This window comes from Dermacentor variabilis, chromosome 1, assembly GCF_050947875.1.
Source record: "Dermacentor variabilis isolate Ectoservices chromosome 1, ASM5094787v1, whole genome shotgun sequence".
In the NCBI taxonomy this organism is placed as follows: Eukaryota; Metazoa; Arthropoda; class Arachnida; order Ixodida; family Ixodidae; genus Dermacentor; species Dermacentor variabilis.
In genome coordinates, this window is record NC_134568.1 from 252,735,099 (window position 1) to 252,757,505 (window position 22,407).

General features: G+C 45.1%; 2 protein-coding genes and 1 long non-coding RNA gene across 3 annotated transcripts in view; 1 reads left to right on the forward strand and 2 right to left on the reverse strand.

The window, feature by feature from the left end:
- LOC142561049 (uncharacterized) lies at window positions 1-22,174 on the forward strand. Its single transcript, XR_012823585.1, has 3 exons — window positions 1-65; window positions 167-253; window positions 20,302-22,174. It is a non-coding gene; the product is annotated as an uncharacterized LOC142561049 (long non-coding RNA).
- Window positions 5,260-21,557, reverse strand: LOC142560969 (uncharacterized). The gene is made up of 2 exons (XM_075673414.1): window positions 21,435-21,557; window positions 5,260-16,018 (listed from the first exon to the last, which is right to left on the reverse strand). Exon 2 carries the CDS (start codon window positions 12,731-12,733, stop codon window positions 11,768-11,770), a length of 966 nt encoding a protein of 321 aa, XP_075529529.1. The 5' UTR covers window positions 12,734-16,018; window positions 21,435-21,557; the 3' UTR covers window positions 5,260-11,767.
- LOC142560982 (peptide methionine sulfoxide reductase MsrB-like) overlaps window positions 17,371-22,407 on the reverse strand; it is a 12,656-nt gene continuing 7,619 nt past the window's right edge. The window contains exon 5 of the mRNA XM_075673417.1: window positions 17,371-21,566. Within this exon, the coding sequence (XP_075529532.1) occupies window positions 21,555-21,566 (12 nt within the window). The 3' untranslated portion in view covers window positions 17,371-21,554. The remainder of the gene's footprint in view (window positions 21,567-22,407) is intronic.

The window sequence follows — 22,407 nt, forward strand, 5'->3', positions numbered from 1 at the left end:
TATGCCACAGGCAGTTCCTAGGAATAGCAGAAAAAAGGAGGATTTCAAGGCCTACATTAGAAAACGTATGTATTGTATGAGACAAGCAATAACATTTTCTTTCATTTCTTATATCCTTTCAATTCAATGCTTTCTTATAATGTATTGCTAATGTCATTTGTTGAAGTGTTAGTAATCGAAGAGAATGGAAGAAATGAAGAAGCAAGAATTTCAGGAGGCAGTGAAAGCAGTCAAGTCTCTTAGTCCTACATAGGTAATATTGCTTACCTATCCTGCAGCGAAGTGCATGTTATGTCTGCTACGAAGTTTAGAATTTAATTAATTAATTAATTAGTTAATTAATTCAGATAACTTTATTCAGTGCCATGCGATTTCAGCTCCGCCTAGGTTTCAGCATAAAAGTATTTTAGATGCAGACTCAAAACACTCTGTGTACTGAGATTTTTGTGTATGTTAGAAAAACACCTCAGATGTATGAAGTTAACCTTGAAGCTTTTGGATTTTGTACCTTGGGGAATCTGAACCTTTGGGATTTTGAACCCCATCAGTTAATTATGTGCAGATAGTGTATGTTTTGAGTGTGTTTTGTTATGCCTGTGCAGAAACCTTCTTAGCTTCTGAAGGATGTTGCCAGCAAGCATTGTATTTTCTTGAACTTAAGCACCACTTGAATCTAAGCATCCTCCTCTCCCCTCCCTTTCCTATTCTCATCATGGAAGAGTATGAAAAAAATAAATGTGCACCAATGTTTCATTTGTCTTGTATCTAAGAACATATCCTAACTTTGGCCATTTTGAGAACAAAAGCGTGACTGCCTGGCAGTGGTGGTTGTGTAGGTTGCTTGCACCACTGCAGCTGTGTGCTCTTATGAAAGTTGAAATGCGGCAGCTGTACTTACAAGAAGACTGTATTGGAAGATTCCATCTCCCTTTCTTTTTTTTTTACATTGGTTTTCAGTTGTATGGTCCTAGTGAATTTTTGGCCTAAAGTATTGTCCTATCACAGCTTGGTGCAGCATCTGTGCTGCACTGGCACTGCCTGGACTCCTCTGGCACCACTGCTATGAACCATATGTGAAATGGATAAATTAAACACTATTTCTTGTTAGAGCTGTTCCTGCAGTGAGCATTGGCGTCCTTATAACAGTGTGAATGATCACAGCGAAGGATAAAAGAGCGAATGCAGAGCACGGATGAAAGGCTGCGTCAGCAAAGAGAGCACAAGGAGGAAAGCAGAGGAAAAGAGTATGGCAAAATCGTGAGAAGGAAAGTATGATGCCGTGCAAGATGGGCTTTGCGGCAGTGACAGCTGCGAGATGGCGCCAGAGTAGCGCATGTCGTCTGTTCACTGATGACCATGAAAGCAGTGCTTGTGCGGAGGTCTGTCTGTGGTGGCTGCTGTGAATTGCGCTCATGCATCACCCACACATTGCCTCTCACAGTCTTCCGATTAGCGAGGCAGTCAAGCTCCATTTTTTCAACGTGCTACACGAGACAGGTTGTCCAAGCCAGCCAATATTGCGAAATGAAAACAAGTATACAGCTGCACTCAAATTTCGCGTTAGGAAGCATTGCTACAGCTGGTGAATTTTTTTCTCCCATTTAATTCAAATGAGTTAGGTTCCCAAGATTAGTCATGAACTATAGAGGATGGAAAAGCTGAGGAGAAGCCTGGACACCACTTTCTGAGTGCTGCTTCCGCGTATACTGGCCAAATGTATAGCTGGGCCACACAAGCACCAAGTTTTCTGTCCTCTTGTGCCTTATGATAAAGAGAATTTGTGAGACTGTTGCTGTTAAACTCTTGTGAAGGTGAGCGCAACATTTACTGTCTTGCAAATTCTCTCCGTCATAAGGTGCTGGAGGACAGAAAACTCTACGCTTGTGTGGCTCAGCCGAACATTTGGCCAGCTGTAGCTCTATGTGTAGGAAAGCTCCTCCACTTTGCCGACATCCAAGTGCATGGACAGAACTCCCAACCATGGCCAACAGAGACTGCAAGCACAGCAAGAGGGAGCAGAGCTTCCTGTTTTGGGCATATTGCTTACATGAGCAGGCACGCCACATCAAATAGTAAGTTCTTTGTTGACCTCCAAGCAACAATCACTGTATGACATACACTGTAAAAGCCACAGGAAACACCACTCCAGCCGCCATGCTATCCACAGCAATGTTCAGTTTGAGCTGCAAAAAGCAACCAGCTTCCTTAGCAATGACGACACTGCTGCTATTTGCCCCTTGAATGATGTGTGACTAGCGCCAAACTTTTTGCAGCACATCTGATATCGTTGTGGCTCCCTGCTCAGTTTTCTTCCTTCTTCCATGGCCTAAATGATAAAGAATCAATAGAATGGTGCAGCAATAAAAAAAGAGGAGGAAAAGGTCAAAACTGAGTGTGGACATTAGCACAATTACAGAAAATGCCAAGAGCACTGCAATGGTTTGATGCCTTGCAATGCAATGTGCACAGTATGTCCTCCAAAAGCACTATAATAATGATAAGGCTTTCTAGTGGTGTGACTGCAGAAGGGGGGGTGTAGTGGTGCGAAAGGCAGAGCATGCAAAAGCATGCATTGGCTGTTTCATGTAGTGGTTCAGTTGCGCATTAAAGTGATGAACCTGGGAACCTGGTTCATCACTCTTATAGAAAGCTGGTTCACCATCTGGTTCAAGAATTTTCTTCTTGAACATTGCAGAACCGGACTCGCCACCATATTTAACTTGGCCATTATCCTTCCATGGTACTTTTTTAGCCAAAGCAGGAAGAACTATTAGCTGTTGGTCTTGTACTCTTTCTATGTCACTTTTCAACAACTGAAGAATACGAGTGTTTTGCACTGTTAGTGTTTGGTGCTCTCTCAAATTTTGAACTATTTGAACACAGCTGGTTTAAATACAATTGGCTTAATTAGCTTGTTTTGCCACTAATAAGTCTTAGAGATTACATTTTATGAGCCGGTGTTTGACCTGCTGCAGTAGCACTGTGGCTATGGCGTTGTACTCCTGAGCTTGAGGTCGCGGGTTTAGTCCTGGCCGCGGTGGCTGCATTCCGAAGGGGATGGAATGCAAAAGTGCTCACGTACCGGGCAGCAGGTGCATGTTAAAGAACCCCAGGTGGTCAAAATTAATCCTGGGGCGCCCCCCACCCCACTATGGTGTGCCTCAGAATTGGAGGGTGGTTTTGGCATGTAAAGTCCCATAATTTAATCTCTTAGTTGGTTTCTGTCTTAGATCTTTTAAACCAGCATTTCAAGTATGCTTGTCCTATTATGATGGAACTAGATAGAGCTGTTGAAGAATGATATGCTTGCCTATACTTTTCGAAGCTGCTTTTTGCATTGGGTACCTCATTGTGCGAAATAGCTTTTCAAAGACAATTGCTTGAGGATAACAGCCAGGGCAAGTTGAAATGTGCCAAGTGCTTCTGCAGTGTTTCTTTTATTTTTTATGGAGTTTTACGTGCCAAAACCACTTTCTGATTATGAGGCGCGCCGTAGTGCGGGGCTCCACAAATTTGGACCACCTGGGATTCAACATGCACCTAAATCTAAGTACACAGGTGTTTTCGCGTTTCGCCCCCATCGAAATGTGGCCGCCATGGCCAGGATTCGATCCCACGACCTCGTGCTTAGCAGCCCAGCACCATAGCCACTAAGCAACCACGGCAGGTCGCTTTTGCTGTCGTATCAGTTCGAGTGCATTGATGCATGCTGCAATTCTTTTCAGGGCAAGCTGTTACGAATACTTGCTTGTGCTCTGAAGGACTTTAGTGAGAATGAAGGGAATGATGAGCCTTGTTTCTAAACATGTGTTGAGGCTATTTTACTTTTTGGCCATACTTGGGCCATACACCATAAAACCCCATATATTATCAGAGGCTATTTTGCTTTTATTATTCTCACAATTTACACATAGTACTTGGCATTTCTCGGTATTTGGTATTGACTGATTTATCACCTTTGCATGGAGCAGGCATGACCAGACGGACGTTAAGTGTCACAAAGTAGTAATCATATTGTTCAACAGCCACAGCAAAACATGAGCTTCAGAAGACCTAAATCTCATTGGCTACCTTTTGACTGCTTCTCCTGCCTCCTAAAAAAAGCTGGTTTAGTTTCCGAGAACTGCAGGTGCACAAATTTGTGAAAGCTGCCTCATTAAGCAATAGCTAGTACAGTAAATCAAATATTTACGCTGTAGCAGCCAGTGGCTGGCATACAGAGTAGCTGGCAGCAAACCACAGTTCTGCCACTTTTGACATTGAGACTGTTCAGTGTGGAGTTTTTGGATCTGTTGCCTATGCATATTTCTTACAAGCTGTAATGATTAATGCCTATGTGCCTTGCCTGTGCGGGAGACGGGGAAACAACCTTATTGTGGTCATATTTTTGGAATGTGGGGCCCCTAGTACAGGGCACAAATGGCCGTGGTGATGTTGTGGGCATGCCAGATGAGCTCCTGCTGAACCTGTGGGTTTCTGTTTCATAGCATGGCCTCCCAGCTATTAAGGGTTGGGATGGAGTTGCTGTAGGCTGTTTGTCAAGGTGGTGGAAATTGGCACTCTGGTGTTATGTAAAATAACATCAGAGGGCCCCCACTGGCTGCGGCGGAGGACATGTAGGAAGCGGACATTGGGGAAGGCGATTTCCTTACAGTCAATGTGTGCTTTCAAAATAAGGACTGATGTAGGAGTGGGTACACTTCAACATGACAGCACCCCCGAGATCGCTATGTAAAGCTGCTCAACATGTAAATTTACTTGATAGTTGCCCATGTCCTTGAGCTTGCTTACGTGCAAGACAACTGAACTTGTTGGGCTGTTTGGTTATGCTCTAATGGTGGTATAATGGAGTTAATGGCGCACACAAGACTGACAGAGAAAGAGGACTGAGGGATGCCGCTGTCTGCTGCAGTCAAACAGATTTAAAATGAAGTGCAAGATGCATTAAGCTTTGTGTGATATATCTAAAATTTTGATGTGCTATTTGAACTCTTGGCTAACAATTTTTTTTGATCATGAATTTGTGATAAAGCCAGCAAAAACTGAATAGGACTGCTAAAAACAAGCACGATATTTGGGTTCTCTCTACACTTGATTACTCAAACTACCAACTACCGCAAGTTTGAGCTTGACCAGCCGCAGGGCCATGTCAGCTGCCAGCTTGTGTAAAGTGGTGTACCACTGCGACCTTGTGCTCAGTTTCCGAAGCAAGCTATGCACTGCAAAAAACATAGTATACCAGGTTAATGAAGAGGAGGTTTATTACACATGTCCTCCAGCAATGCCCAAAACTGCACACAGGCTGGTTGAAGCTGGCAGGAGGAGCAAAGGTGCCCATGCCTAGGGCAAATACACAGGTAGGGCAATGATATCATGCCACTGAGGGAGCAAAGCTTCCCCCAGCACACTGCCAAGTGAGGAAAGCAGGAAGGCTCCCCAGCAGCTAGGCTGCGGACTCCCGCAGTAGATAGAGGGCTGGGTCATGAGAGAGTAGAGCAATCTCAGTCAGCATTGCCACCAATCAGTGAGGCCTGGTGTAGTAGGACCATGCATGAGCACCAAGCACTGCTCTTTGGCTTAGTGTTGTGAAAGGAGCAACAGAATATACACGCTTGTCGTAGGCAAAAGACATTGCAAGTGAGCTCGCGTCCGAGGGATTCTCAAAGGGGCTGCCAGCCAAGGAGAAACCATTTACACATCTTGCGCCACCTCGGAGAGGTTTCACCTGAGCTCTCTCTTGCAGCTGTACAGTGCACAGCCAGAAAACTGAAGGCTAAATTCCCACCCTAAGTTGGGCAAATGAAAACTGTCTGCTCAATGGACCTTCTAGGGTCCAGTAAGCTGGTAGTAACAGCTGGGTGGCAACCTGGTCGCCACTCTGTCTCACTGCAAATGGCAAGGGGAATAGGAGCATGGGTGGAAGGATAGGTGAATACTTGCACGAACGCCACAGGACACGCCAAAATCCCCTCATACATACATATACAAATAAGTAAGATTACTAAAAAAATTAAAATTAAATTATGGGGTTTTATGTGCCAAAACCACTTTCTGGTTATGAGGCACGCCGTAGTGGAGGCCTCTGGAAATTTTGACCACCTGGGGTTCTTTAACGTGCACCTAAATCAAAGTGCACGGGTGTTTTCGCATTTCGCCCCCATCGAAATGGGCCGCTGTGGCCAGGATTCGATCCCGAACCCTCGTGCTCAGCAGCCCAACACCATAGCCAAAAGTAGGATTACTATTTAGAGTGAGTCTGATTTTGTTCTTGAGACTTCGTGCCCAGCTCCCATCTTTTTAATTTTGACAAAGATTGCAGAAAATCTGAGTACAGTGGGGATTTCATAAACATGTTTTAGCTAATTAACTTATGTAAAAATGATAAGGGAGCTAATGTTCCTAATACATATCTAGGAATAAAAAATTTGTTATGAACGTTAAAATGCTTAGTTGATTCATGGGGTTTAATATCACAAAGTAACAGCTGGGCTATAAGAGACACCACAGTGGAGGGCTCCTAATTTTGAGCATATGTGTTATTTAATGTGCACCCAGTGCTCAGTGCACAAGTGTTTTTGCATTCTGCCTCCACTGGAATACAGCCACCGTGGCCGGGAATCAAACCTGCAACCTTGTGCTCAGCAGCAGAACACTGTGGTCGCAAAGTCACTGCAGTGCCAGTGCTTAAAAAAAAGCAATGGCTATCTTTAGCTTGCACTGATAAGGCTTTGTTTAGCAGGTTGCTGCTTATAAGCAGAATTCTGTTAGCATAACATTGAGTTTTTTTAATAGCTCATTTACTGTGTAACCCTGTGTCAACTTATGTGCCAATGATTGTGTTCTGTACCATGTTGTCAAATTTCCTAATGATCATGACATCCTTAACGATTAATTTGCATCATTCTGCTCATGGTGGAAACTTGGCAGATGCAAATTAATTTTCTTAAGATGGTTTCCAATTCATTTAGTAAGCACTCTTTCTCATGCCCTTTCACTTATTTGATGGTTTCTCCACTGGGAAATGTGTCACAGTACAAGTACCTTGGTTTCCTCACCTACCGTGGTTGCTTAGTGGCTATGGTGTTGGGCTGGGCTGCTAAGCACAAGGTCGTGGGATCGAATCCCGGCCACTGTGGCTGCATTTCATTGGGGGCGAACAGCGAAAATACATGTGTACTTAGAAGCGAAGCTTTGTTTGCCTCTTCCTTCGATTTTCCCACTGCCACTGCCCACTGGCATAACGCGTAGAGGGAGTGGTTCAGATCGTGTGTATACCTGACAGGAGCGCGGCAGAGAGGAAAGGAGTCCCCAGAAACTTGTTTGGACCTTTGCACCGCGTTGAATGTGTACAATGCCCTCTACAGCTCCCTGGGTGTCGCAACATTAGCCTCTTTGACAGCTGTAATTATCCGTGACCCCCCACAAAAGCATTGCAGAAATTGCAACGCTTACCTTTCTACTAATGTGCAAGTCCAGAGGGAAGCTAGAGAGAATGGTACAGAGGAGGGGGGAGAGGAGGCAGAGAACGGGTAGAACTGATGCAGTCGCAAATGAGTGTGAATAACAGCCTTGCCACTCTTCGCTCGCAGTTCCTATACAAGGAGGGGGGGGGGTTGGGGTGTGATAGGAAAAAGTTGACATGATATAGACACAAGTTTGATTGCAGGCAAATGGGATAAATGTAAGTGCGAGGTACGATACAATATGTTTCTGTTTTTTCTGAAAAATAAACGCCATGCAAATTTGTCAAGCGGACAACTTACGCAGGGCATGCAGAAGTAGAGCTGCATTGAAGTGCACCGTAGGGTCTAGGTGACACTATGGAAGCGGTCGCACATAAAATCAACACTTCTGTGCCCACTGCGGTAGGTTTGTGGCTATGGCATTTCTCGAGGTCACGGGTTTGATCCCAACCGCGGCAGCCGCATTCTGACAGGGGCATATATATATATATGTTGTAACGACGTGGGATCAACGAGTATGCGTAGCAGCACCGCCAAGAAACGCACTTTATCAGTTGTCCAAGGGAAAAACAACAACGTCTTCTTCGTTTTCCCCGCTTCACCTAAAAACCCGCGCTACTTCAGCGTCGTCCCCACTGGCGCATACCCGCTGCATTATGGTTCTGCCAAATATAGTTGTGTCATTTGCTCCCCCTTTAGAAAAGATCATCATCCCGATGATAGAGGCTTGGAAAGCAGCGGTAAAGAACTGCGCAGTCTTGTCAGTCCTCATAGTACGGCTTCATACAAATCACGTGAACGACCTCGGGTAAATGCCGTCGGCGCTTTGAACAGTGAGAGCTGTCTGGAACTACTTCGTAGTTGACGTCACTGATGCGTCGGAGAACTATGTAGGGCCCGAAGTATTTGCATAGGAGCTTTTCAGAGAGCCCACGCTGTCGAATAGGTGTCCAGACCCACACTTTGTCGCCGATGTTGTATGTTACGGCTTTGTGCCGAAGATTGTAGCGTCTGGCGTCACAGTCCTGTTCGTGGATTCGCAGACGCGCAAGCTGCCTAGCTGCCTCTGCTCGGTGTGTTATCTCTTCAGCACCTGTGTCGTTGTCGTCAAATTCATGAGGGAGCATTGCGTCTAATGTTGTTGTAACCTCACCGCCATATACGAGACTGAAGGGCGTCTTGCGAGTGGTCTCTTGATGAGCCGTATTGTACGTGAAGGTGACATAAGGCAAAACCTTGTCCCAGTTCCTATGCTCTACATCTACGTACATGCTTATCATATCAGCCAATATCCTATTGAGTCATTCTGTCAGTCCGTTCGTTTGAGGATGATACGCTGTTGTCTTCCGGTGGCCGGAACAACTTAGACGTAGAACGATATCTAAAAACTGGGCCATGAACGCAGTACCTCTGTCCGTGACGACTACTGCGGGAGCGCCATGCCTTAAAATGATGGATTCCAGAAAAAATTGTGCCGCTTCATCTGCTGTTGCCCGTTGCAGAGCACTTGTCTTGTCATATCTCGTGAGATAATCCGTGGCGACGATTATCCACCTATTACCAGTAGTAGACGTTGGGAAGGGGCCCAGAAAGTCCATGCCTACTTGTGCAAATGGTGTGGCCGGTACGTCAACAGGGTGCAGTAAGCCGGCTGGTTTGACGGATGACGGTTTACGACGTTGGCAATCCAGACATGTCTGAACGTAACGTTTAACGACTGCAGTAAGTCTCGGCCAGTAGTAATTCTGCCGAATCTGTGCCAATGTGCGAGTGTAGCCCAAGTGCCCAGCAGTCGGCTCGTTGTGGCAGGCACGTAAGATTTCACATCGAAGCGGTGATGGAACAACAAGTAAGTAGTTGCTGCCGCTAGGCGAGAAGTTCTTCTTGTAGAGGACGTTGCGATGCAAGCAGTATGATGCCACCCCTCTTGCAAAGAGCCTCGGCACGCTGTTGGTTCGTCCTTCGAGGTAATCAATAAGCGGCAGCAATTCAATGTCATCCCGTTGCTGGCGTGAAAGATCGGCAGTATCCACGAGTCCCAGAAAAACCGTGTCGTCATCGTCTTGTGCTGCCGGCTCAACAGGAGACCGAGAAAGGCAGTCGGCGTCTGCATGCCGTTTTCCCGACTTGTATGTAACAACAAAGTCGAACTCTTGGAGTCGAAGACTCCAGCGTGCGAGCCGGCCGGAAGGATCTTTCAAATTAATGAGCCAGCAGAGGGAATGGTGATCACTAATGACGGTGAAAGACCGACCATACAAATACGGACGAAATTTCAGAACTGCCCATACCATTGTGAGGCATTCTTTTTCAGTGGTGGAGTAGTTAGCTTCGGCTCGGGATAGTGTCCTACTGGCGTAAGCAATCACTTTTTCGCTGTCGCCCTGCCATTGTACTAGCACCGCCCCTAGACCGACATTACTAGCGTCTGTATGCAATATCGTCGGGGCTTCCTCATAGAAGTGTGCTAATACGGGAGGCGATTGCATGCGTTGCCGGAGCTCGTGGAATGCCCGCTGCTGGTCTTCGCCCCAAGTAAAAGGCATATCTTCTCGGGTGAGCTGTGTTAACGGCCATGCGATACACGAGAAATTCGCAATAAATCGCCGGTAATATGCACAGAGTCCCAGAAAACGTTGCACGGTTTTTTAGTCTGATGGAATCGGGAAATCAGCGACGGCGGCAATTTTATCCGGATCAGGTCGGACTCCTTGGCTACTGACGACGTGACCAAGGAACTGGAGCTCATGAAAACCAAAATGGCACTTCTCAGGCTTCAAAGTGAGACCGGCAGAGCGTATCGCTTCAAAAACAGTTTTCAGCCTTCGTAAGTGTTCGTCGAACGTTGCGGAAAAAACAATCACGTCATCCAAGTACACCAGGCATGTTTGCCATTTGAGTCCGGAGAGCACAGTGTCCATTAGACGCTGAAATGTTGCTGGCGCTGAACACAAACCGAAAGGAAGTACCTGAAATTCATAAAGTCCGTCAGGCATCACAAAGGCTGTTTTCTCACGGTCTCTGTCATCCACTTCGATCTGCCAATAACCGCTTTTCAAGTCCATTGAGGAAAAGTAGCACGCGTTTCGCAACCTATCCAACGAATCATTAATATGTGGCAGTAGATAAACGTCCTTCTTTGGGACCTGATTGAGCTTCCGATAGTCGACGCAGAAGCGCAGGCTACCGTCCTTCTTCTTCACTAAAACTACAGGTGATGCCCAAGGACTATTAGATGGTCGAATAACGCCATCTTCCAGCATCATCTTCACTTGTTTTTGTACTGCTTTGCGTTCCTTTGGGGCCACACGATAAGGGTTTTGTTGGATGGGTCTGGCGTCGACATCAGTAATGATGCGGTGTTTGGTAAGTGGAGTTTGACCAACTCTTGACGCATAGGAGAAACAGCCCTGGTACTGATTGATGAGCTCAAGAAGACGGTTCCGCTCAACGGCCGTTAACGTCGGATTAACGTCTACAATAGGCGCAGCTGTGTAGATTGTAGAGGCCGACTCCTGTGCTAAGTGGCAGTCTTGTATTTCTGTCACTTCGTCGAAATAGGCGACAGCAGTGCCTCTAACGATGTGTCGGCGCTCCTTACTAAAATTCGTCAGCAAGAGTTCGGCGCTTCCGTCGATTACATTGATAAGTGCTCTGGCAATGGAGACACCACAATTCAGTGCTAGTGCACTGATGTGTTCAGCTACTCCAGCCCCATTTTGCAGGCTGTCACAGTGCACCTGTACGAGAGAGCAACTCCGCGGCAAAAGTATGACGTTGTCCGCGGCAATACGTAAGCGAGGTTGTTGTGTGAACTCGTGGCAAATGTCACGCTTCTGTCACGGATGATAATCATGGCGCTGTACTCTCGTAGGAAATCCATGCCCAATATAAGTTCTTTACAACACTCAGTAAGGATGACGAGGGTGATGACGAAGGTTGAACCGGCGACTAAGAGTCGGGCCGTGTATTTCCTGACAGGTGTCATCAACTGACCTCCGGCGGTTCTTATGTTGGGCCCGTGCCATGGTGTCTTCACCTTCCTTAGTTTGTCAGCGACCTGTAAGCTTAGGATTGAAAAATGGGAGCCAGTGTCAACCAGAGCGGCTATTTCGTGGCCGTCAATGCAAACGATGAGCTCGGCGCTGACGATGTCAGTTACGTCTTTCGTACTTCTATCCGTCGTATTCGTCGTTGTGCTGGGCGTCTTTTTCGTCAATGTAGTCTTCACGTCGTCGTTCATCGATAACGGGGATGTGGAGCAGTTCGAGTATTGGCAACCTCACCCCCGGAGGTCGCTGCGGCTAGTTTCCCCATCGAGGGCTAGGCGATCTGCCCCTAGTGACGTTGGCAAAACTGCGACGAGTCGGCGAATTGTAGCGCGCCGGAGATGGAGAAGGAGAACGTGGTCGGGGCGTCGTCGTATCTTGTGGCTGACTGTTCACAGGAGCGTCGTTGTAAGCGCGTTGACTGTCGTACGGAGAATAAGCATAGTTGGCAGGAAAGCTTGGGTGTTGAGCGGCGCGATAGTTGTTCCATTTGTGGCAAACTCTATAGACGTGTCCAGCTTCACCACAATGGTAGCACACTGGTCGACGGTCGACGGTGCGCCACAAATCGGTTTTCCGACGCTGATAGTTCGGCGGTAACTCTCCATGGAGCCAAGGAGTGACGTACGCATGTCGAAAATACGACGTTGTTTGTGCTGGCATGATCGGCGGGGTCGGTAGAGTCGACGAGGGTGACGATGTCGGCTCTGTTTGTGGCGTAGGTGGTGTTGTAGTTATGGGTGTCAACGGCGTTGAAGTTGCGTTGAGTGGACGGCGAACAGCCTCCGTATAAGTGAGGCGCCGCGGTACGTTCCCACAGTCTGGCGCTGAAAAAGCTTGCCGGACTTCCTCCCGGACTACATCAGCAACAAAAGATAACGCTGGCATCGGTTCCGTAGGCGCAACCACAAAGCCGAGCTGCCGAAGCTCTTCTCGCACCACCTCTCGGACAACTTCACGCAGAGACATGTCGTTACTCGCAGCCAGTACGGGAGTGTTCGCCGCCAAGTTGCTCATGTCATGCTGGCGGTATCGTTGATGCAGGGCCCGTTCAATGGCTGTAGCCTCTTTTGTGAACTGTGCCACTGTTGTCGGCGGATTTCTCACAAGGACGGCAAACAGTTGCTCCTTCACTCCTTGCAAGAGATATCGCAGCTTTCTTTCCTCTGGCATGTCTGGGTCTGCCCTACGGAAAAGACGGGCCATGTCTTCCGAGAACATAGTAACACTCTCATTGGGCTTTTGAACGCGGATTTCAAGGAGACGCTGCGCGTTTTCCCTCCTGTCAATGCTTCAGCGTTGTCCCCACTGGTGCATACCCGCTGCATTATAGTTCTGCCAAATATAGTTGTGTCAATATATATATAACACGCTCATGCACTTAGATTTAGGGACATGTTAAAGAACACCACGGTACCAAGATTAATCCGGAGTCCACCACTACGGCATGCCTTGTAATCTGATTGTGGTTTTGGTATGTACAGCCCCATAATTAAATTAAAGTTGAATGCTTCTGCCACAATGCGATGTGCCATGTGAGGCAATGAATACGCTCAGCCCTCTAAGAGGTTATGAAGTATGGCACACGACAATGCCTCAAGCAAACACCTCCCCCTGTGCGTCCTGTGTACTATGCAGACAAACAGCAGTGGTGCATGCAAGGCAACGTTTAACATCAACTCACCACTTTCGTGTTGGACAAAACATTGAAGAAATTAAATATTCGCCATCAACACACCGTTAATTATCATCAATGAAAGCAAACAGCACAGAAAGCTTTGCTTGCATGGATTCCCACAGTGCATGGGATCCGCATAATTTTTTCATGCTCTGATTAACTCCACGATTTCCTGTACTCAGCAATTACATCATACCCGCTAGACCTACATCCACTAGACACTGTCAAAAATGTTTTAAGATTGCCTGTGGCATTTAGCACAATTCTAGTCCGTGAGCTGGTCTAGTCCAAGAGGCAGACATTACTTGCAAAAAAAATTGAAATGCATAAGTGACTAATTAAAGGGACACTAAAGGCAAATACTAAATTGTCGTGGACTGTTTAAATACCACTCCAGAAACCTCGTAACACTTGTTTCATACCAAGAAAAGACTTAGTTTACGAGAAAATTGCATCTGAAGGGTCCAAACACCTTTTTCAAAATTCAAATCGCCCGCCATTGAACTGGGGGAGTGGTGACGTTGCATACGCCATCACCGCCCTTTGATGCTGTCTGTAAGTAAAACGGTGTACGACAGATGGTGGTACCGAGCCAAGACAGAGCGGTGGATTCGTCGCTGCAGCTGCTTTTTGGTCAAGTGGCGTAGACCGTTTGACATCTCGCGACATCACATGGAAGTTGAATTCTCTGCTACTTGCAATTTATGCTAGTTTCGCGAGCCAACAGAACTAGCGCAGCAGCATGCGATGACGAAATTACTGAAACGTGACAGTGTGGACGGCGCAGAGTCGTGTGAAAACGAAACCTTTCGACCGCCCACGGCGTTGTGAAGGGCAATTTCAATTAGTTTTGTTTTCTAAAAATAAAATAGAACCGGACAAGTAGCATTTCATTTCATCTTATAATACAACACAAGGATGTTTTTTGCAACGAGTGGTTGAGTACTAGCGCCATAATTTAATTGAGGAGTGCTTTCGTCATCGGGCAAGTACTTGAATGTCCCAGGCAAGTCTCTAACCATGTCCTGCATTTACCTCAATTTCTTGATTATTAAGGCTGTGTTCACGATAATATTGACACCTTATGAATTCTCTACTAATCTATCACTTTAGCTTAACTTAATATTTGCCTTTAGTGTCCCTTTAATGAAAATTCACTAATTAGGTTTTTAACTAATTACCTTAGGGCACATACTGCAATTTACAAATCTTAGTGGGTGAGACTGCAAGGCATATCCACTTGAAAGTAATTGTGTGGGTGACATCATTTATGAGATATGCGCCGTCAAACTTGTGGTAAAAGTGTACTGTCATTCCACTTACTTTCTTAAAGGGCCCCTCACCAGGTCTGGCCATTTTGACCTGACAAGCGCAGAGCATACATTGTGCGATAATGATCATATCTGCAAAGTATTACATCGCTAAGCGCTGCGTAAAGACCTGAAATTTCAAACCGAATGCTGTTTTCCCTTCTCACAGCCACTGCGCTCCAAGGTGGAGGATGACGTACACATGCTAGTGCGCCTACGTACACGTGTTTGCACTGTGACGTCGCTCGCGGTGACACGCAACTTCGAGAATTATTCAAGGCAACACCTGTTATTTGTGTAATATGTTGCTTGACTAGACAAATTAGTGTTTAGAGAAATAATAAAACACATAAACTGAATGTCTGCGTGTTTTTGTTTTACTTTGCACCGTAGCAAGAGAAATGTACTTCCGTTTCGTCTGCTTGTTCCAACATCGTGCTGTTGCATGTGCAGACACCGAAACTATGTCAGTTTCTACCGTGTTCCAGCCCGGGATCATGCTCTGTGATCCGCTTGTGTCTGCCTCAGTATTCGTGTAGCACTGACTTGTACCACTAGTCAGGTGTCCTCATGCACAGCGTGCAAAATGGTGCGCTGCACGAAACGAGACAATCACAACAGCTCGTGCGCGACGCCGTCAGTGGAAAAGCACTGCACTGTAAAAAAGCAAGAAAAAAAAAAAGAATGAAGGTGGGGCCCATGACGTATGTGTCATGCTATCCTTGAGGTCTGGTATGGGAGAATGCAGGGAAGGAATTTCGCTTGCGAAGGCTAGAGGGAGCAAGTGGAGAGTCTCTCACTTGGCAGTGGAGTTCGTCTCCTGAAATCATGGGTTCGCGGCACTGAAATATTTCTATGTTGGCTATAAATGTGCCGATATGAAAAATGATTGCGGTAGAATGCTCCCTAAAGGACACGTAACAACTTCCATTGTATAATCAAAATTTGCTATGGGGCCTCGTGAGGGGCCCTTTACAAAACGTTGTTTTTGTCATTAAAGCATAAAAGTAACTGAAACGCCAATGCATTTCTCCACAAGGTTAGGGAATTAATATCTTGAAACTGCCATCATACTGAGAATGTGTTCCAAGTGGATCCACCTAGCGAAACCCCCAGCTAGAATTTGTAAGTTGTAATATGTGCCATAACGTAATTAGTGACTTTTTGTTAATTAGTCGATTATGAATTAAAAATTTTTGTGCAAGTTTGCGCCTGTTAGAGTACACCAGCTCACAGACTATAATTATGCTACGTGCCACAGGCAATTAAAAAAAAATTTGAAAATGTTCACTCGAACACCCGGTAGAACCTTTTCATCACTATACTGAGACATTTAAATACATTTTTTTGTCCTCGATATAAAACACTCGAATGCTTTATCGGTGTGTCCGATTTTTATTGCCTGCTGAATTCCATTCATATATTGTTAACCATTGATTTTGCATTATATATTGTTTCGATCTTTCCTTTGTATCTTGTAATCTCCACTTTTGCAATAGCCCTTTGGGGCCGCAATACCTTGAAATAAATAAATAAAAAAGTCACAGTTTCACTTGAAAGCTGAAGCATCAGTTGAACAGCAAATTAGTGGACAGCTATACGAAGTAAGGATAGTAGTTTTATCAGCCATATAAACTTGTAAACATAGGCATACTAAATAAATTAACAAATGTGGTGTCAGGCACGCACAAGCAAAAATGAACACATCTCACTCAATGAATGCGGAAACTCGCTGTCGAAACGCTGAACACATCTCACTCAATGAATGCGGAAACTCACTGTCGAAACGCTGAAATGAGGAAGTGTGGCAGCAGCAGTGAGCAAATTTACCTTTGTGCTGCTTCTCGCATCCACGCGAACAACGGCGTAAAAACATAGCGCACAGGCAGACTCTGTCCCCATCGCAGATGGTTTTCAAGTTACAGCGGCACAGGCGGGCGAACCGCTCTATTATTTTTCAGGTCCTCCTGTGAGTGCTTGAATAGTGATGATGCGTTTCCATTAAGAGTGAACAATCTAAATGAAAGGCCAGTGTACTTCGTAGCACAATTGAAGGACGAATGATCTTAAACATGGTGCTAGCGTTACGATTTCTGCCAAGCAGACATGACATCACAGCTGCTCGGCTTCAATTCCGCATTTGCAACATGCGCCTAGAGTTAATAATTAAGGGTAAGTAGTGAACATTTTTAATTAGCCCCTTTTTCATTGCTATTTGTCATGCAGGTAATTTGTCTCTTCCAGAAACCCATCTGAAGAGGCAGAACAGTGCTATTTACTAAAGGGAATCTTTTAAAAATCCGTTCAAACTAAAAAAGCATAGAGGTAGTATAGTGTTCTGTGAAGACTGCAAAAATATGTTAAACAGTATAAGCCATGAAAAAAAAATAATTTACCCAGGTATATATTACACAAGTCTACAGACTATGCATAATTTGCCAGATTTAGCATATTAGCAATAGTTGTGTGTACTTAGTATTTTTTTCATCACTAAATATTAATTGTTTTCATTCGGTCAACTTTGTCGTTATTGTTTCAATCTCTAACATGTCAACTATAAAGTTGTAGCGTGCCGAATAACCTTGGAATCAAGCATTATTTTATGTCAAAATTTACCTGCTTTTTCTTGAAAAAAAATTATGCTCACAAAATACCAAAAACAAAGTGATGGGGCGCTTACATGACCGCTATTGTGCTGTGCTCAAGTGTGCAATGGGTGAATAAGCATGGCCGCAGCCCGGCTGTGGCCACAGTGAACTGACTGGGTGTTATGTCGGTTGTAGGCACCTGGGCCTCCGGCTCTTGCTGCATACCGGCACAAATGCATGCTACTGGCCGAGCGATGATGCGATAAAGCATACAAGACTGCGAAAGAGATGGAAACAGCTTTTTATTGTGCTTCAAGGAAGGAAAGGGTGAAGTGCGTGAGAATAATGGAAGGCAATGATTGCTACAGTAACTTGCCCATTGGATAAAAGTGACCTGATAAGTTTCTACGTCGGGTGAACTCATCCAACGAGAGAGAGACAAAATTTTCACTCGGACTGCAGGTGGTGAAAATTACTCTGGAGTCCCCCACTATGACGTGCCTCATAATCAGATTGCAATTTCAGCAAGTCAAACCCCAGAATTTATTATTTTTAAGATTTGAAGCTCAGTCGAATACTTTTGATATGTAGCTTCTATGTTCTTCCTACACTTAGTTAAATTTGTGGACAGCTCTGCCAAAGTCTTTGTACCTTTGAAACCCCTGTTTTTTGAGGACAAGGTCTTCCTTGGTGAGTTTAGATCGATTTGAGGTTCATACAGCATTTGTAGTACCAAGCTGCCACTTGTGAATGGAGTGAATTGCAGATAAAACCAAGGTGTATAATCTAGACATTTAGTGAATTTTTTTAGGCCTCATTAATACCACAATTGGCTGACAGTGTAGCATTAAAGGGAAGCTGAAAGGTTTTCCAGAAAAAATGAGTGAACATCTGTACATAATGGTTTTCAACCCTCCAAATACGAATATCGTATCGAAATTGAGCGAAAGAAAGCGCAAATATATTTTATTTCGACGAAAAATGCAGCAGCGGACACGCCCAGCTCGCGCATCTCGTTTCTGCCTGTGATTGGTCGGGCGCCTCGTGATGTCAACACTAGTGTTCGTCCGAACCGACCGCTGCCGCTACACATGAAGCGCGGTGCCAGGTAGTTTGGTGCTGTTTTTCTGAGACGGTAATGGAAAATTGAGAGAGACTGCGTTTTTCTGAGGAGTTCGGCGTTACTTCCTACATGTACGAGCCGATTGCAAAGAGCCGGCCTCTCGAAGAAGCAAACGATGCTGTTGCGAGCAGTGCTTTCGACGCGAACGAAAGCAAAGTCTTGGGATCTCCTCGTGTTGGAAATGCTCTTTGGTGAGTATGTTTTTCGCAAAGTGATCTAGTGATCTCGCCGATCTTTCGCCGATCTAGTGAGCTCGTTTCTGGTCAAACAACTGTAGTGTTGTGTTTCTGCATGCCTCCTTGTGGAACGTAAGCGGGGATGCGATCGTCGGCATTTGTGTGCTGTCCAAAGCTGTCGGCAATCTACAAAGAGGGTTTAAACGCGTGAAAAGCTTCCCGGTTCATGCAGTACGTGTAGTGACCTTCATCTGTGCGCCATCCGCACACTACTCGTAACCGAAGTCGTAAAGGTGGCGAATTCCATCGGCTACGTGAGACGGTCGGTTTCTCGCTGTGCGCGAGAGAAGGGGGGAGCGTAGCGTCCTGGCGTGCGCCGGCTTTCCAGCACATGCAAACTCTACATTTGCACTGCGTTATGGTAGCTGCATGCAGGCTGTTTTACAACACACGTGCAAATAGAAAATTCGCGGCGCTTTGCGACGAAACCTGCGTCAAGGGCGGGAGATAAACATGCACCTTCCGTTCAGCATGCTAACATGAAGGAGCTCGCAGTAAATGAAAATCCAGTTTTGGGCGAGTTCGTGTATTCATAAGGCCTTCCAACACCAGTTATCATCAGTCAGTCCGCACTCGTGCCGTCTTTGTTTTCGTTGCTCCGATCTTTTCGCGCGGCGTTTAGAAAGCCTGCTAGTGGCAAGTAGTCCTCTCTCATTCTGTGGCCATATACAGCAACTGCGCAGGCCGAATTGCGGGGCTGGCCGTATACTACCACTCTACATACACGCAGACGCACCAACAAAGGAATGCAGGGTCGATCGAAGCAGATTATGATGGCACGCACACAGAAACAAGCACGGTCAGGCACGGTCGCGGAGGCTGCGAAGGAACGGAACACTAGTGTTGACGTCACAACACCGCGGTTTCCGGTCTCCGCTTGCATCGTCAGCGTCAGCAGCAGCGCGCAGCATTCGACGGGGGGCGGAGCTACAGCGCAATTTTAACCGACGATTACGTCGCTCCTAATTGAAAAAAAAACTCCAAATTTTACCTACATGGTTTATAAGGTTCCCGCATCTGTATATGAGCGTCTTATTGAATTTGACAGACTCTTCAGCTTCCCTTTAACAAAGGCGTCACAGTGCAAACTAATTTGAAATGGACTGTGAACTTAAGCCTTCAGATTGCATAGACTGAAACATTATTGAAGGGCACCTCCTCAGGCCCCATTGCAAATTTTAGTTGTACACTGGAAGTTGTGGAATGCCGTCTAGGGATTGTTTAGCCAAAATAATTTTTCAGATCGGTTTAAAAGAAATTGAATGCCCTGTTACCATACTGCCAGGAGGCAAAGTCGACTGTCAACAGAGACACTCTCTCCCTCTGCCTTGAGTAGCGTCTGCAAGCGACATTCCTTCTGCCTTTTCACTTAACGAGCCCTGCCTTCTTATTTATTGCTTTTCTTGCGGCACGGCACGTGTCCGATGGTGCAGTATTGCACGTGCCGCATTGGACGATATAGGGAAGGAACATGTCATGGCGAGTGTTGCTATGACTGTGTTCTACGTCATGGTATTTGTGCAAGTTACCTCGACTCTCTGGCTTGCTGCAGCACTTTTTTTTATAGGGAGGATGCGTGGCATTTGGTTTGAAATTTCAGCAGTTTTGGTGGCGTGAAGCACTGTCATATTTTGCAGTCATGATGATCAGTGCCTGAAGTATGCGCTGTGCTAGCCTGTTTAAAATGGCCAAACCTGGTCGGGGCTCTTTTAAGGAAAACACAGTCGACAATTTTTTTTTTTTTTTCTGAGTTCAAAAATGTCAATCTAATTAATCTCTGGTTTCTTCTTGGAATTCCTGTTATCTATGGCAAATGGCCACATAAGGTTGTATATTTTTCTTTTAATTTTACAGAGTGGTGTCTGCCCTCCCAAGTTGCACTGTTGCGATTGGCGATTTCCATGGGCCACATTGTTTGTTGACATCTGACGTGAAGATATAGAGGAGCAGACAACAATTTGGGCACGGACACCTGGCACAGGCATCTTTTTGTAGTAACAATGAGCCAAGCTTAGCAATATAACTTTTGGCAAATTTTTCTGCTAGATCTAGCTAGAGTTATTGTTTTATCTATAGACTCTCAAGTATGTTACTGCTTGCGAATGACTATGGCTCTGCACATTTTGAAATGGTAATCAGTACAATAAGGCTTGTTTGCACAGATGTCTTTTGGTTGTCATGGTCAGTATGTGCACACATTCAGCATGGTGGGATCTTGGTGCTTAACAGTGATTAACAGATTAACAGTCATTAGTAAATTTTCATTCAACTCAACCTATATCTTGCACTTGACAGGTAGTGATCAATTTGAAGAAAAAAAATTGCCAGGGTTGTCTTTTAGGGATGCTATTAGTTAAGAAGTCGTTATTACAAGTACACTTGAGCCACTATGCCATGGTATAAATGTTTTGATGTGTCTTTGAAAGTACATTATTGGTCACATGGGCGCATTATTGTCATGTTTATTATGGTCATTAAGTACATTATGGTCACATGGCTGCACATGAAGACATAAAGGGTAAAAGCTCAACACCTTTGTCTCTCTCTTTTCACTTTTGTACATGTGGCTACTTTTCTTGCATATTTTTTTTAGATTTTCATCAGCTGAAGAATATCTTTTTTTCTGTTGCAGCAACAAGCTTGAATTCGTCAGGTAGGGAGATACAACCGAGAACAGTCAATTGCTTTCACAGCGAGTACAATTGTTACCCAAGTTAATTTGAAGAGTTGCAATATGTTCCATAGTAGCTGCGTGCAATGCAGATAGCCTGTGATGTGTGTGGATCCAACAAACTGCTGGCATTGCACAATGAGGCTAGGATAGCATTGCCATAATTGCTAAGCTGAGAGCACAGACGTTAACACGATTTTAGTATAGTTTTTCTGTTGAGATAGAATGCAAGTGCAATATCAATTATAGCTTCTGCATTGGAAATATTTATACTAGCCAGTTCATTGTAATGCTTAGGAAAGAGAAACTTGCCTACTTGTGCAACAGAAGCGTGTGAAGATGGTTCGATGTTTCAGTTGGACTTTGGTATTTTGTTTTCTGTGTTCAGTGCTGCTTGTGAAGGAAGGTGTTGATTTAACAGTGCTCCTCTTAATGCCTAGAACAGGGCCTGTACAATGAAAACAAATAGCAGGGTTAGCAATATAACGCATTTTCTTTTTTTTTCTAGCAGAAGTCAGCTTAGTGCTAGTGCCCACTTGTGTGCATCCATTATTCTGTTCTCATTTAAATATTGTAGAGTATAAGTGTGCATAAAGTTGCAGTTTAGTTACTGAAACAAATTATACTCGGTTCACTGCTTTTCAGCTTCCTGGAACCTAGGCTGCCTTTGCCGTGTGTCATTCATTATTACTAAAGGGGCCCCGAAATGATTTTGAAGGTTGTGCACAAGTGCACCAGGTTAATAGGGTAGGTCTTTGTGATCATCTATGCTCTGTGCAAACCATGGAATTTATTAGGTTTTAAACATCTGCATCACTGCAGATAGAAGCGGCACTGCTTGCCACGTTTTCACCTGTCTCAGCCTATTTTATGCAGAACATATAGGTTATGTCACTTGGGTGAGCAGTTCTAATTGGCTTGCTACATGATCTCATCAGGAATACTTGAAGCATGCTGCCTCCACTAAGATTATTTTCAATAGTATATCTATGCATTGTAATTTGTGTACCTGTAAAATAAAAACATAAATGCAATAAATGTCCCATATTTATTTGACTATAAGTCATCACTTCTTTTTTCTTCTAAAATGAGCTATTGACCTATATTTATGGCCAAAGAATTTCGACCTATATTCGTGAACAAACCTAGCACAAGTACTGAGCTAACAGAGCTCCCCTGTTGTACCTGCCGTAAAGCCGGTCTAGAGATCATCCAGACTGGCTTTAAGAAATGCTACGTATTGAATGCACTCGACGGCACTGAGAACGCCTGTGAAGCAACCGACGAGG